Here is a 15228-nt window from a genome sequence, read left to right as displayed (position 1 = left end):
AATGAAAAAACAAATTCAAAAAGTAACATTTTACCCACGGATACACATCTAGTGAGTGGTAAAGCTGGGGTTTAGTCCCATTGTATCTGGGTCTTTCCAAGCCCATTTTCTTTCCTCTACATCATACTGCCTCTTAGTTCAAAAGCACTGGTAATTGCTTAATGGATAGTGTTTTCTTTTGAATTATTTAAAGATGTGTTCATACTTCCTACATTTGCAAGTTTAAAATAAATCATGAAGGGAACACTCCTGCACTGCTGGTGGGAATGTGAATTGGTACAGCCACTATGGAGAACAGTATGGAGGTTCCTTAAAAAACTACAAATAGAACTACCATATGACCCACCAATCCCACTACTGGGCATATACCCTGAGAAATCCATAATTCAAAAAGAGTCAGGTACCAAAATGTTCATTGCAGCTCTATTTACAATAGCCCGGAGATGGAAACAACCTAAGTGCCCATCATCGGATGAATGGATAAAGAAGATGTGGCACATATATACAATGGAATATTACTCAGTCATAAAAAGAAACGAAATTGAGCTATTTGTAATGAGGTGGACAGACCTAGAGTCTGTCATACAGAGTGAAGTAAGTCAGAAAGAGAAAGACAAATACCGTATGCTAACACATATATATGGAATTTAAGAAAAAAAATGTCATGAAGAACCTAGGGGTAAGACAGGAATAAAGACACAGACCCACTGGAGAACAGACTTGAGGATATGGGGAGGGGGAAGGGTGAGCTGTGACAAAGAGAGAGAGAGGCATGGACATATATACACTACCGAACTACCAAACGTAAGGTAGATAGCTAGTGGGAAGCAGCCGCATAGCACAGGGATATCAGCTCAGTGCTGACCGCCTGGAGGGGTGGGATAGGGAGGGTGGGAGGGAGGGAGACACAAGAGGGAAGACATATGGGAACATATGTATATGTATAACTGATTCACTTTGTTATAAAGCAGAAACTAACACACCATTGTAAAGGAATTATACCCCAATAAAGATGTTAAATAAATAAATAAATAAATAAATAAATCATGAATATTTCCTATTATTAAGGTACCCACATACCCACAATCATACAATACAAAGTTAAAATATACAACTTCTGCCCTCAAGATGTTTATAATCTAAGAGTTAGCACACATATGACAAAGTAGGCAATTTTAAACCTCAAAAATAATAGCCAAGTAGTAGAAACATGGGTAGCGTGAGTACCTTATAATAACAAAATAATTCTAATTGCTTCTTCCCATCCCTTGTATCATCACTATCATTCATTTCACTTATATAAGGATATGTGTGTGAAGTATACATATATACATACACATAAGCAATCACAGTCAAATACAGTGTCACTATTATTTTAAACTGTTATCTGTTAGATCAATTAACAAGAAAAATAAAAGTTTTTATTTTATCTTCATTCATTTCTTCTCCAATGCTTTCCCTTAGATATCTGAGTTTCTGACCTGTATCATTTTCTTTGTCTCTAAAGCACTTCTTTTAACATTTCTTGCAAAAATGGTCTCCTGGCAAAAAATGCCCTCAGTTTTTGTCTGATAATTTTTATTTCTCCTTTACTTTTAAAGGATAATTTTGCACAGTACATTATTCTAGGTTGGTGGCTTTTTTCTCTCAACACCTTAAATAGTTCACTCCGCTCTCTTCTTGCTTGCATGGTTTCTAGGGAGAAGCCAGATAATAATTCTTATCTTTACTCCTCTATAAGTGAGGGATTTTTCCCCCTCTGGCTTCTTCAGGATTTTTTTATCTTCGATTTTCTGTTATTTGAAAATAATATGCCTAGGTATAAGAATCTTTTTGGCATTTATCCTACTTGGTGTTCTCTGAACTCCCTGGACCTTTGGTTTGATGTCTGATGTTGATTTTGGGAAATTCACAGTCATTACTGTTTCAAATACTTCTTCTGTTCCTTTCTTTCTTCTCTGGTATTGCCATTATGCTTATGTTACACCTTTTGTAGTCACCCCACAGTCCTTGGATATTCTGTTCTTCTGTTCTGGGTTTTTTTTTTTTGTTTTTTTTTGTTTTTTTTTTTTTGCGGTACGTGGGCCTCTCACTGTTGTGGCCTCTCCCGTTGCAGAGCACAGGCTCCGGACGCACAGGCTCAGTGGCCATGGCTCATGGGCCCAGCCGCTCCGCGGCATGTGGGATTTTCCCGGACCGGGGCACGAACCCGTTTTCCCCTGCATCAGCAGGCGGACTCTCAACCACTGCGCCACCAGGGAAGCCCTGTTCTGTTTTTTTTATTCCGGGCTTTTTCTCTTTGGTTTTTAGTTTCCAAGAATTCTACTGATACATCCTCTTGCTCAAGACTCTTTCCTCATGCATGTCCAATCTACTAATAAGGCCATCAAAAGCACTCTTCAATTCTGTTACAGTGTGTTTTTTTTCTCTAGCATTTCTTTTTGGTTCTTTCTTGGAACTTCCATCTCTCTACTTACATCGTCCATCTGTTCTTGCATGTGGTCTACTTTATCTATTAGCACTCTTAGCATATTAATCACAGTTGTTTTAAATTCCAAGTATGATAATTCCAACACCCCTGCCATATCTAATCCTGATTCTCGTGCTTGCTCTGTCTCTTTCAATTGTGTTTTCTGCCTTTTAGTATATCTTATAATTTTTTTTTTGACAGCCAGGCATGATACACTTTTTAAAATGACCTTCTATAAACAGGTCTTTAGTAATATGGTGGTAAGGTGTGGGGGGGATGGCTGAACAATTTATAGTCTTATGATAAGATCTCAGTCTTTTAGAAAGCCTGTGCTTCTGGACTGTGAACTTCACACACACACTTCTCAATCCATCTCCCTCCCCTCAGGTGGAACAGGATGGCTAGAGTGAGCTGAAGTTGTGTATTTCCCTTCACCCACATCAGTTAGCCTCTGATAAAACTCCAGCAGGTTAGGCTCTGGTGAAATAGTTTATCCTAAGGGCAAGCCTTGTTAGGAGGAACAGAATGCTCTGGCATATTTCAAAGTCATTCCTTTTCCCCCTCCTCTATCAAAAGCATGAGGAGATTTTTCTGATATTTACTGAGAGAATCTGGTAGAGACACAACAGGTAAGACTCACAAAAGTGTGGGGCCTCTGATGACCGGTTTCCCCTGGAGTTTTTAACTCTCAGAGTTGCCCACACTGAACCTCCAGCAATTTGTCAACCAATTCAGGTTTCCCTACACCAGCACTGGCTTCCAACAAGGTTGCTGCTCTAGTGAACTGTGATTCACTGTAGTCTCTGCTGGTCTCTCCAATTTTAAGGGCAGTGGTTTGCTTTGTGACCTCTCTACTAAAAAAGTCATTGATTTTTCAGTGTGTTCAGGTTTCTACTTGTTGTTAGGATGGAGTGGCAACTTCCAAGCTTCTTACATGCCATACCAGAAAGCGAAAGTTTGCGTTTTCTTTTAAGAAATGTTTTTCTACACCACAAGCTTAAAAACTTATGTAGAATAATAAAACACATACAAACTCAATATCATATAGAACAAAACTGTGTTACATACTTTGTAAATTATTTATTTATTATTTTTCACTTTCCTCTTACAATGCACATATTTATATTTCTGGACATGTAGCCTAGATCAGACACTGTTCTTAAATATCTGAACCTCCCAGTTTATCTATAAAAATCAATATAAAATTATAAACTATAATCCTTGAAATATATCTTCCAAACAAGTAATTAAAATACAGCTTACCATTTTGATGCCTGTGGAAAATGTCACTGGTTTTGTAGGTTTAGGTTTCTCAAGTTGCATTTCCAGTTGGGTAGATCTATCTTTATGCTGAGCCAAAAGTAGAGCAACGGGGAGATCAGAACTCTCCTGCAAGAAAAGTTAAAGTGCAATGTGAAAGTTAAAAATAAAAGCAATGAGTCTTTTATTTTAAATTATGCCTTTCCATAAACATTTGATGTCAACCTAGGTATTCACTTTATGGAGAACACTTTACAAAAAACTTTAACAATCCATAATAAGAAAAGGCTGCTTTAGACTCATAAATCAAAATAACCTACAAAAAAGGATTTTTATAAAATCCACATTAAAGACAATATAATAGGGTCTTATTTCATCTAGCAAAACCAACCATATTTATTAAAATAAAAAAATTAGAAGCTAATCACAAAAATAGTACAAAGTACTATAACTTAGATCAGATGTTTATCTAAGACACATTTCTTTTTTACCAGTGAATTCAGACCAGTCTGAAATTGTTTCCCATTAGATTTCACCTGAGGCCGTTTGGAAATGATCCTTGCTCTGTTTTGCACAATGGAATGATTGTTAAGTACAATCAAAAGACATTTATCAATATTTTCTCCTTTATTGACTTATTTTTATAAATAATTTATCTTTATAAATTTTTTAATTAACAAAATAACAGTAAACACTTTTAATATCTTATATTGATACTAAATCAGGGCCACTATTTACACAAATCTGTACACACACATATTAATAACACAAATTACTAACTCTTATATGTAGACTGTCATTTATTCTGTTTAACATGAAGTCTTCTCACATGTTTAAAGTGATGCAGAGCTAAGATCTAAACTAAATGTATCCAGACATTTTCCTTTCTGAGCTGTCAGTTAAATAAGAACACAGAAACACGTGCAAAAGGAAACCAGGAAGGAAGGAGATCATATACAAACATATGCAAAGACACATACTACTTTCTATATCTGTAAACAAAAATGAAGGTACAAACACATTTCAGTCTCCTATACCAAGGTGACCTACGAAAACAGTCTTCAAATGGCCCACAGAGTTTTAAAATAGTAACTACCCAGAATTTAATCCTGAAAAAACTATATTGTTACACATTTCATAGTATAAAAGTAAAGACATAGCAGAATCTAATTTTCTTTCCAAAACCAACAACTTAATATTTTGGGGCACAAATATGGCTAATTAATATATTTAAAGGACTTGTTTAAAAGTTATAGTACAGAAGAAATTCAAGTAACAAGCCATTTATTTCCATAGCATCATCCTAGAATAAATCTGTATCTCAAAACTTTGTAACAGAAGCGCTATGCAAGAGCAAATGTTACAAAGATTAAAACTTTTAAAAGTAAATGGAGGGCTTCCCTGGTGGCGCAGTGGTTGAGAATCTGCCTGCTAATGCAGGGGACATGGGTTCGAGCCCTGGTCTGGGAGGATCCCACATGCCGCGGAGCAACTAGGCCCATGTGCCACAACTACTGAGCCTGCGCATCTGGAGCCTGTGCTCCGCAACAAGAGAGGCCGCGATAGTGAGAGGCCCGCGCACAGCAATGACGAGTGGCCCCCGCTTGCCACAACTGGAGAAAGCCCTCGCACAGAAACGAAGACCCAACATAGCAAAAATAAATAAATTAATTAATAAACTCCTATCCCCCAACATCTTCTAAAAAAAAAAAAAAAAAAGTAAATGGAAAAACACAAATTTTATTTATAAAATAGAACTTTATTAAGGATCAAAATTCTTAAGACATGGCTTTAGCAATAATGAAGGAGGATGAATAAAATACACTATGACAACATACTTGACTACCTTTCATATTCTACAACAAAGCATTAGTAATGCATTAATAATAGTATTTCTGTGAATTCCTGCAGCTATTCCTATTTCCATTAGGAATTTTATAATAAAATGTAAAATTAAAGAATATTTTAAATGGGCGGTGGCCCAAAATATCTTTTAAAATCTCTAACTACCTTTTCATATGTAAAAGCTAACAGAAGAAAAATAAATTTCCTTGGCTAAAATGCTAAATCATTGCTTCCTAATTAATACTCTAAGTGAATTCAAATTCCATACCTGGTACTTACCCTAAAAAGTAAAAGTTCTCATGTAAAAGTAAGACAATGTGTGCACTTCAAAAAAGTTGCTAATCAATACTTTGCCTGTTTTAATCCTGGTTTCACCTTCACATAAAAGAACCAGAATATTAAAATGTCTTGATAAAACAGTTGAAATTTAATAAAAATAAAACTAGAAAGCTAAAACTAATTTTGATACTAAGGCAATACAATTTACTTTAAATCTGCTGTACTCCACTTTAGCAATCAAAACTTTGGAGACTGAAAATCTTTGTAAACGTTAAACTAGAAGGACTTCCCCGGTGACGCAGTGGTTAAGAGTCCGCCTGCCAGTGCAGCGGACGCAGGTACAGGCCCTGGTCTGGGAGGATCCCACATGCCACGGAGCAGCTGGGCCCATGCACCACAACTGCTAAGCCTGTGCTCTGGAGCCCGCCCGATGCAGCTGCTGGGCCCGTGTGCCACAACTACTGAAGTTGTGGTCTGCAACAAGAGAGGCCACCACAGTGAGAAGCCCGTGCACCACAGCAAGGAGTGGCCCTCACTCTCTGTAACTAGAGAGAAAGCCCGCGAACAGCAACAAAGACCCAACGCAGCCAAAAATAAATTAAAAAAAAAAAAGTTAAACTAGAAATAAGCAGGAGTTCTAACAACAACAAAAAAAAAATCTAAAGAGTAAAATAAACTATGGGAAACATACATGCTCTCAGAAACACAAAAAATGCAGATTCAGCCTTTCAAGTTATTTCATTCTTCTTAGCTTTCCATTTTTACCCTGAAAGGTTCCCTAAGCTACATTGATTGCCTGAAGGTACACTGCTTAATATTTAAAGAAATTTTAATTAAGACTACCTGTAACACTCATTAAAAGCTTTATAATGACCATTTTTAAATGATTATTTTAACTGACTTAAAGCAAGCCATCTGGCAAACAATATTCTAATAAAAATCAGCTACTGCTTTTGACAATATTAGCCCTTAACAAAATTTAAGACATAGCTGAAGAGAATTTTCAAACAAGAATATAAAAAGATTTAATAAGCCAGCACCTGTTTAAAAATCTTTTTCCAAACTTTAAAAAAAAAAAAAACCCTGAATTTACAGTTAGGATTAAATAAATGGACATTTTAGGCAACATTATAGTAAATGCTAAGCCATAAACATTAAGACCATAACATTAAAATCCTGTCACATCATACAGTATAGTGTAATGCCAATGCTTTTATAAAAGGTTAAAAAGTAACTTGTAGCACAAGGACCAGAAACAGCAGAAAAAAAATTCTAATAAGTTGTGCTTATACTAGTTGCCTAAATTAGATCCAGAAAATCATTCTAAGATTTAAGCTTCTAGATATATTTATAGATGCCAATTCAATCTTTCTTAATAAAATCTAACACATGAACATACATAGAAAAAAATACAATGTATTCTTTTACTTAATAAGGATTCAGGAGGATAAAAAGAAATTTAATGAATTCTTTCAGTTAGTCAATAAGGATGAAATATATGTTAGCATTTTAACAAAAAAATTTTAATAAATATTAAAAAATTAAAGTAACAATCTTTAAATATAAATTTAAATATGAAAATGAGAAATTCAAATTGAATTGGTATTTAAACCAATCTGTTGTAATTAATTGTTCTAATGAATACAGTAAATTGTTAAGGATTATTTAACCACCATGTTACATGATCTAAACAGTAAAGAAAGTATGCACAGTAATGACTTGCAGGTGAAGAAAACAGGAAGGGGGAGCAGTTCTTAACAAAAGCCAATATTAACTCCAGATTATACACAACGTACAACATTGGCAGTTGCAGCTCAATTGCCAAGAACAGCTCAATGAGGCAGCAAAACTTCATGCTAAAAGACTAAAGACAAAAAGAATATGCAAAAATAATTGCTATGCAAAACCAGCTTATCTCAAAATCAAAACTAAAAACGCTTTATACTAAATGGAACATTTTTAAAAAGTTAAAGTGTATTTTTGTCTTATATCTAAGTTCTGTATTTGGAATTAACTCAATTAATTGTATAGCAGAAAGCATTACCAAAGAAAACTCTGCATAAAATGATGAGAGAAATAACCTTTCAAAAAAATAATTGTAACGTGAATCTTTACTAATTCCTTCTTTAAAGTTTTTAATTTCTCACAAGCTACATGTCTATGAAAAAAATGTAAAACATGACATGCATCATTTCAACTGTTAAAGCCATAACTGCCACTTAATAGTTTCAAAAAAAATTAATGGAAGTTAGGGATTTCCCTGGTGGCACAGGGGATAAGACTCCATGATCCCAATGCAGGGGGCCCAGGTTCAATCCCTGGTCATGGAACTAGATCCCACGTGCATGCCACAACTAAGAGTTCTCATGCCACAACTAAGGAGCCCTGGGGACACAAGTAAGGAGCCCACCTGCCGCAACTAAGACCTGATGCAACCAAATATAAAAATAAATAAATATTAAAAAGAAAAATCAATGGAAGTTACTAAGGAAAAAAACATATTCTATTTTATACACTGCTGTCCTAATTTTTTTTTCCTTTCTTGGCGCAACGGCACACGGTGCAGCCTGCAGCATCTCATTTCCCAACCAGGGACTGAACCCAGGCCACGGCACTGAAAGCGCCAAATCCTAACCACTAGACCACCAAGGAACTCCCTGTCCTCATTTTTAGAACCAAATTTACATTCCATTCATACAAAGTAGATAGGGTTTATGATAAGCATTTTCTGTCTGAGCCTCACTAAGGCCTTTACCCTTACTTTTCCTTTACTTTCTCACCTACTTCTAATTTAAATTATCTTGCTTTCTCTTTTTATTCCTGGTTATATGGCTTAAATGCTTTTAGGGCAAAAGCACAGTAGAAAAATATACACATACACTTTTACCTGATCATAGAATAACAAACAGCATAGCAACTAGTAGACTGAGGAGTTAAGTGTGTTAACACCACATGGAAACTAATTATGGGTCCAGAAAGGGGAAAGGAAGAATGTAAAAAGACTTTACTGGAAAGGACGATTTTCTAATTGTGATTTCATCAATATCACAATGGTTTATAAGCATCAAATAATATTCTCCAATCTATGAAACACTTCATAAACCTTGGTTATAATTACTGCTATTATCTAACAATGTTGTCTACTTAGGGAGCTAATAACTAGAAAACACCAATAACTTGCAAGACATTGCCATTTCTTTCAAATGTATTTTTTTCATGCAAAAATATGAAACATAGTTCTCACAGAGTAACCAGAGTCACTAAAACTTCAGCATGAAGCCAAAACACTTGAAAATGAGCTAGTTATTAGAAAACCAGTATTAATCAGGAGAAAAATGCTCTGAAAACAATATGTTTTAGTCAGTAAGCTCAGAAACACATCAACAACCTATTAATAGTAAACTGGCTTATGTTAGTTATAATATTACTCTCTTACCTGAAAATAAAATGGATATTGACAAACGTTTTTTTTTTAAATAAAGGGACAGAAGGTGAATAAACCAGCACAAACTATAGAAATGCTATTTAAATACCATTACCCAGAATAATAAATAGGAAAGATAAACCCTGAAGACAAATGATTTTTTATCACAATTAACATTAATACGTACCAGTTCATCTAAAAAAGCCTGCTTATTCTTCCTTTTTAGAATCTGCTGCAGTTGTTCTTCTTTTTGTATAAATAGTCTTCTTTGTTCATTTTCCTGTCGTTCTACCTCTAAAGCTTCTTCCAATTCCTCCTGTTCCCGAGTCTAAAACAGAAACATTGATATATGGCATGGAATAAATTTAGTAACCAAAATCAACCCTATACCATACTCTGTACCTTCTTTCTTAGAAGCATAAAATGCACTAGTCACTAATTGTTTAATAGTGCAGCAATTCCACTTTAAAAGAACTAGAATTCATTTTATTTCATGTGGACATGTTACTATTAAAGAGAATGACATCTAGCACTAAATGAACACCTAAACAAAGTACACTGAGCCCAGCTGCAGAATTGTAGAAACTGCTTAACAATGTCTTTATTTTAGGAGATTTAACAAGAAAAACACAATAAAACAAAAAACCCAACAACAAATAGATAATCTCCATATAGAACTATTGATTGAAACACTCCATATAAAAGACTGGTTTATTTAATAGAAACAATTTTCAGAATATATAAGATAATGAAAAGTTATCATAGGAGTTAGCTTCTTTTTCCCAAGTTAAAATAAGTCTTTCTGATGCTTGAGTTCCAAATAGCATTCATTTAAGGTAAGTTATGAAAAGCTGAAGTCATTTTCTAACACAAGCATATAAATTTCAAGGGTCCTCTTTGTAGACTGAAAAATTCAAAATCCAGAGCTAATATGTAGAGAGAATGAACTACAGGCCTACTCATTTCCCTTTTATGAAGTTCCTCAGAAATATTAAATACTTCCAGGTTCTGAAATTTATTCCAACTCTAACTTGTACTTAAAAGCAATATTATACCTAGCCTCTGCTCTTTAAGTTTTCTGAATGAGAAATATAGTAAAATCTGAATGGCTTTAGTTTAAATCCTTTACTGTTGCTATTGAAAATGTAATACCTTTTTTTTTTTTTAATTCAACAAGACATTGAGTATTTATGGCACCTCAAGACAAATACAGAATAGAGGGAGAGAGTATAATACATTTGGGGATCACTAACATAATATATGAATTAACAGAGACCTCAGAGAAAAGTACATTTTTATGTAAAATAATAATTAAAACACTCTATTAGATTTTTTTCACTTCACAAATTAAACTCCCCAAAGAAACAAGATTCCCAATTAAAAAGTGTTTCACTTATAATTCAAACTCAGTATATGCAAAATTAAGTTTAGCATTTGGTTTCCCAAAACTGATCACCCTCCTGTATTCCTGATTTCTGCTAAGCGCACACCTACATCTCAGGCAACTCAAGTTGAAACCTCAAAGTCATCTCTGTTTTCCCCCTCTCCCACAACCCCATTCCTCTTAAATTAAATCAGTTGCTAAGTCCTATTAGCATCTCTCCCTGTAATTTTACAAACCTCTATTACTGAGGTTACTATTCTAACTCAGGCACCCAGTGGAGAAGAGAATTCAAACTTGATTTAGAAGGATTACTAGGAATAAATGTAAAAACTTAGGGGGTAAGATATGAGGGCTAGAAAAGTGAATTACTGGACTATAGGTCCATAAGCAGAAAAGGATGAGTCTCATGATAAAACAGTGACATATAAGTAATAAGTACGACAAGTGACAGAGAGGTATACACAGAGTACAGTTGGGACAGAATTGATAGAGTGGTAAATTCTCCTTGCAATGATGGAGGACAGGTAGAGTTAGAAAAGATTTCGTATACAGTGTTATGGGTTGAATATGTGCCCCCAAAATATATATTGAAGTTTTAACCCCTGGTACCTATAAATGTGACCTTATTTGGAAATAGGGTCTTTGCAGATGTAATCAAGTTAAGATAGGTCATACTGGAAATTTTGCCACAGACACATGGGGAGAAGGCCATGTGAAGACAGAGGCAGAAATCAGAGTGGTGCCAAAGGTGCTAGAAAAGGCAAAGAAAGATGCTTCCCTAGAGCTTTCAGAGAGACCATGACCCTGATGACACCTTGATTTCAGACTTCTAGCCTACAGAAGCCTGTTCTTGAAGAGAACAAATTCCTGTTGTTATAAATCACCCAGTTTTTGGTAATTTGTTTTAACAGTCCTAGGTAACTAATATATGGAGGTTGAGCAGACTTCAAACGGTAGGTATTTATCCCCACTGGAGAGTGGAAGAGCCATTTAGGCAGAGAAAACAAAGGTGCAAAGACATGAATAAAGCTGGAATGCTTGGTATGGCCAAGTCATGAAGTATGGGAGTTGGGGAAAGCTCTAGATAAAGCTGGAGAGGCAAGCAGACGGCAGATCATGGAAAGTCGACCATACCATACTAAGGGATGCATTTATGCCATACTAAGGCAACTGGGAAGACATTAGAGTTTGGAAAGATGACTAGAAGCAGTGAAGAATACATATCAATGGGGTTCAAGACTGAAGACAGGAAGACTAGCTAGAAGAATATTTCAATAACTCAAGTAAGAAATAATGAGGACCCTAAGTAAGGTAACAATAATATAATTAGAGGAGGAACCAGGTTTGAAAGGTCATAAGGAAAGACTATCAACAATATATGAAGACTGACCAGATATGGCTAGAACACTTAGATAAAGAATGTCATAGGAGAAATAGATGGGAGAGTGAAGATTAAAAAGTTCAATTATGGGGGCTTCCTGGTGGCTCAGTGGTTGAGAGTCCGCCTGCTCATGCAGGGGACACGGGTTCGTGCCCCGGTCCAGGAAGATCCCACATGCTGCGGAGCAGCTGGGCCCGTGAGCCATGGCCGCTGAGCCTGCGCGTCCGGAGCCTATGCTCTGCAAAGGGAGAGGCCACAACAGTGAGAGGCCTGCGTACCGCAAAAAAAAAAAAAAAAAAAAGGAAAAGAAAAAAAATACGTTCAATTATGATGAACGTAGATGCAAAAATCCTCAACTAAATATTAGCAAACCAAATTCAACAATACATTAAAAGGATTAGATAACATAATCATGTGGAATTTATCCCAGGGGTGCAAGGATGGTTAAACATCCACAAATCAATCAATGTGATACACCACATTTACAAATTGAAAAATAAAAAGCATATGGTCATCTCAATAGATGCAAAAAGGTCTTCTGATAAAATTCAACATCGATTTATGATAAAAACTCTAAACAAGTGGGCACAGAGAACATAATTCAACATAATGAAGGCCAAATATGACAAGCCCACGACTAATATCATACTCAACAGTGAAAAGCTGAAAGCATTTCCTCTGAGATCAGGAACAAGACAAGGATGCCCACTCTTGCCACTTTTATTTATAACATAGTACCACAAGTCCTAGCCACAGCAATCAGACAAAAAAAGAAATAAAAGGAATTCAGATTGGAAAGGAAGAAGAAAAACTGTCACTGTTTACGGATGGCATGATACTGTATATAGAAAATCCTAAAGATGCCAACAAAATACCTATTAGAACTCATCAATGAATTCAGTAAACTTGCAGGATACAACATTAGTATATAGAAATCTGTTGCATTTCTATACACTAACAACAAACTATCAGAAAGATAAATTAATCTCATTTACATCCGTATCAAAACGAATAAAATACCTAGGAATTCATCTAACTAAGGAGGTAAAAGACCTGTACAGAGAACACTATAATACACTGACAAAAGAAACTGAAGACAAGACAAACAAATGGAAAGATATACTGTGCTCATGGCTTGGAAGAATTAATATTGTTAAAATGGCCATACTACCCCAAGGCAATCTACAGATTCAATGCAATCCCTATCAAAATACCAATGGCATTTTTCACAGAACTAGAACAAATAATTCTTTTTGTGTATGGCAACACAAAAGACCCCAAGTAGCCAAAACAATCATGAGAAAGAAGAACAAAGCTGGAGGTATCACACTCCCTGATTTCAAACTATAATACCAAGCCACAATCTTCAAAAAAATATGGTACTGGTACAAAAACAAAGATCAATGGAACAGAATAGAGAGCCCAGAAATAAACCCACACTTACATGGGAAATTAATCTATGACAAAGGAGGCAAGAATATATAATGAGGAAAAAACAGCCTCTTCGATAAATGGTTTTGCAAAAACTGGACAGCTACATGCAAAAGAATTAAACTGGACTACTTTCTCATACCATATACAAAAATAAACTCCAAAGGGACTGAAGACTTAAATGTAAGTCCTGACACCATAAAACTCTTAGAAGAAAACATTGGTAGTATGGTCTTTAACGTCAGTCTTAGCAAACTATAAATCTGATAAGGGGTTAATATCCAAAATATACAAAGAATTCATAGAGCTCAACATCAAAAAACAAACAACCTGGGACTTCCCCAGTGGTGCAGTGGTTAAGAATCCGCCTGCCAATGCAGGGGACACAAGTTCAATCCCTGGTCCAGGAAGATCCCACATGCCGCAGAGCAACTAAGCCCGTACGCCATAACTACTGAGCTGTGCTCTAGAGCCTGCGAGCCACCACTACTGAGCCCACGTGCTGCAACTACTGAAGCCCACGTGCCTAGATCCCGTGCTCCGCAACAAGAGAAGCCACTGCTATGAGAAGCTCACGCACCGTAATGAAGTAGCCCCCCCTCACCGCAACTAGAGAAAGCCCGCGCAGCAACAAAGACACAACGCAGCCCAACAATAATAAATAAATAATCTTTTAAAAACAAACAAACAACCTGATTAAAAAATGGGCAAAGAACCTGAATAGACTTTTTTCCAGAGAATACATACAGATGGCCAAAAGGCACAGGAAAAGATGCTCAACATCACTAATCATCAGGGAAATGCAAATCAAAACCACAATGAGATATCACCTCACACCTGTCAGAATGGCTACAATCAAAAAGAAAACAAATAACAAATGCTGTCAAGGATGTGGAGAAAAGGGGACCCTAGCACACTCTTGGTGGGAATGTAAATTGGTGCAGACACTATGGAAAACAATAAGCTTCCTCAAAAAATTAGAAACAGAACTACCATACAATCCAGCAAATCTGGGTACTTATCCAAAGAAAATAAAAACACTAATTTGAAAAGATATATGCATCCCAATGTTCATTTATGCATTATTTACAATAGCCAAGATAATGGAAGCACCTTAAGTACCCATCAATAATAGAAGCATGGATAAAAAAAGATGTGAGATATAGATATATATAGATATATATATACATATATACAATCAAATATTACTCAGCCATAAAAAAAGAATGAAATCTTGCCATTTGGATTAACCTAGATGGTATTATGCTAAGTTAAATAAGTCAGACAGAGAAAGACAAATACTGTATGATTTCACTTACTTTGGAATCTAAAAAACAAAACCAGTGAACAAAAACAGCAAAACAGAGTCACAGAGAACAAACAGGTGGTTGCCAGAGGGGAGGGGGGATGAGGAATGAGAGAAATAGGTGAGGAAGATCAAGAGGTACAAAATTCCAGTTACAAAATAAATAAGTCACAGGTATGAAATATACAGTGTGGGAGTACAGTCAACAGGAATGCAGTATCTTTGTATCATGATGGTAACCATACAATCAAAATGGTAACTTGACTTATCATGGTGACCATTTTGAAATGTACAGAAATATCGAATCACTACGCTGTGCACCAGGAACTAAAACAATGTTGTAGGTCAATTATACTACAAAAACGAACGAACAAATCACTGAAAAAGAGATCAGATTTGTGATTACCAGAAGCAGGGGCTAGGCGGAGGAAGAATTGGATAAAGGTAG

At 35.7% G+C, this 15228-nt stretch overlaps 1 protein-coding gene across 5 annotated transcripts in view; it reads right to left on the bottom strand.

The window, feature by feature from the left end:
- Positions 1-15228, bottom strand: part of MNAT1 (MNAT1 component of CDK activating kinase) — a 216494-nt gene that overhangs the window by 138918 nt on the left and 62348 nt on the right. For all 5 annotated transcript variants that reach the window (XM_049706413.1, XM_049706412.1, XM_049706414.1 and 2 more), the window contains exons 5-6: positions 9466-9606; positions 3734-3859 (exon numbers count right to left, since the gene is read on the bottom strand). In XM_049706413.1, coding sequence (XP_049562370.1) covers positions 3734-3859; positions 9466-9606 — 267 coding nt within the window. The remainder of the gene's footprint in view (positions 1-3733; positions 3860-9465; positions 9607-15228) is intronic.

The sequence above is a fragment of the Orcinus orca genome, chromosome 2, assembly GCF_937001465.1.
Source record: "Orcinus orca chromosome 2, mOrcOrc1.1, whole genome shotgun sequence".
NCBI classification, from domain to species: Eukaryota; Metazoa; Chordata; class Mammalia; order Artiodactyla; family Delphinidae; genus Orcinus; species Orcinus orca.
Note: the sequence above shows the minus strand (reverse complement) of the source record. Positions and strands in the feature narration are given on the sequence as shown.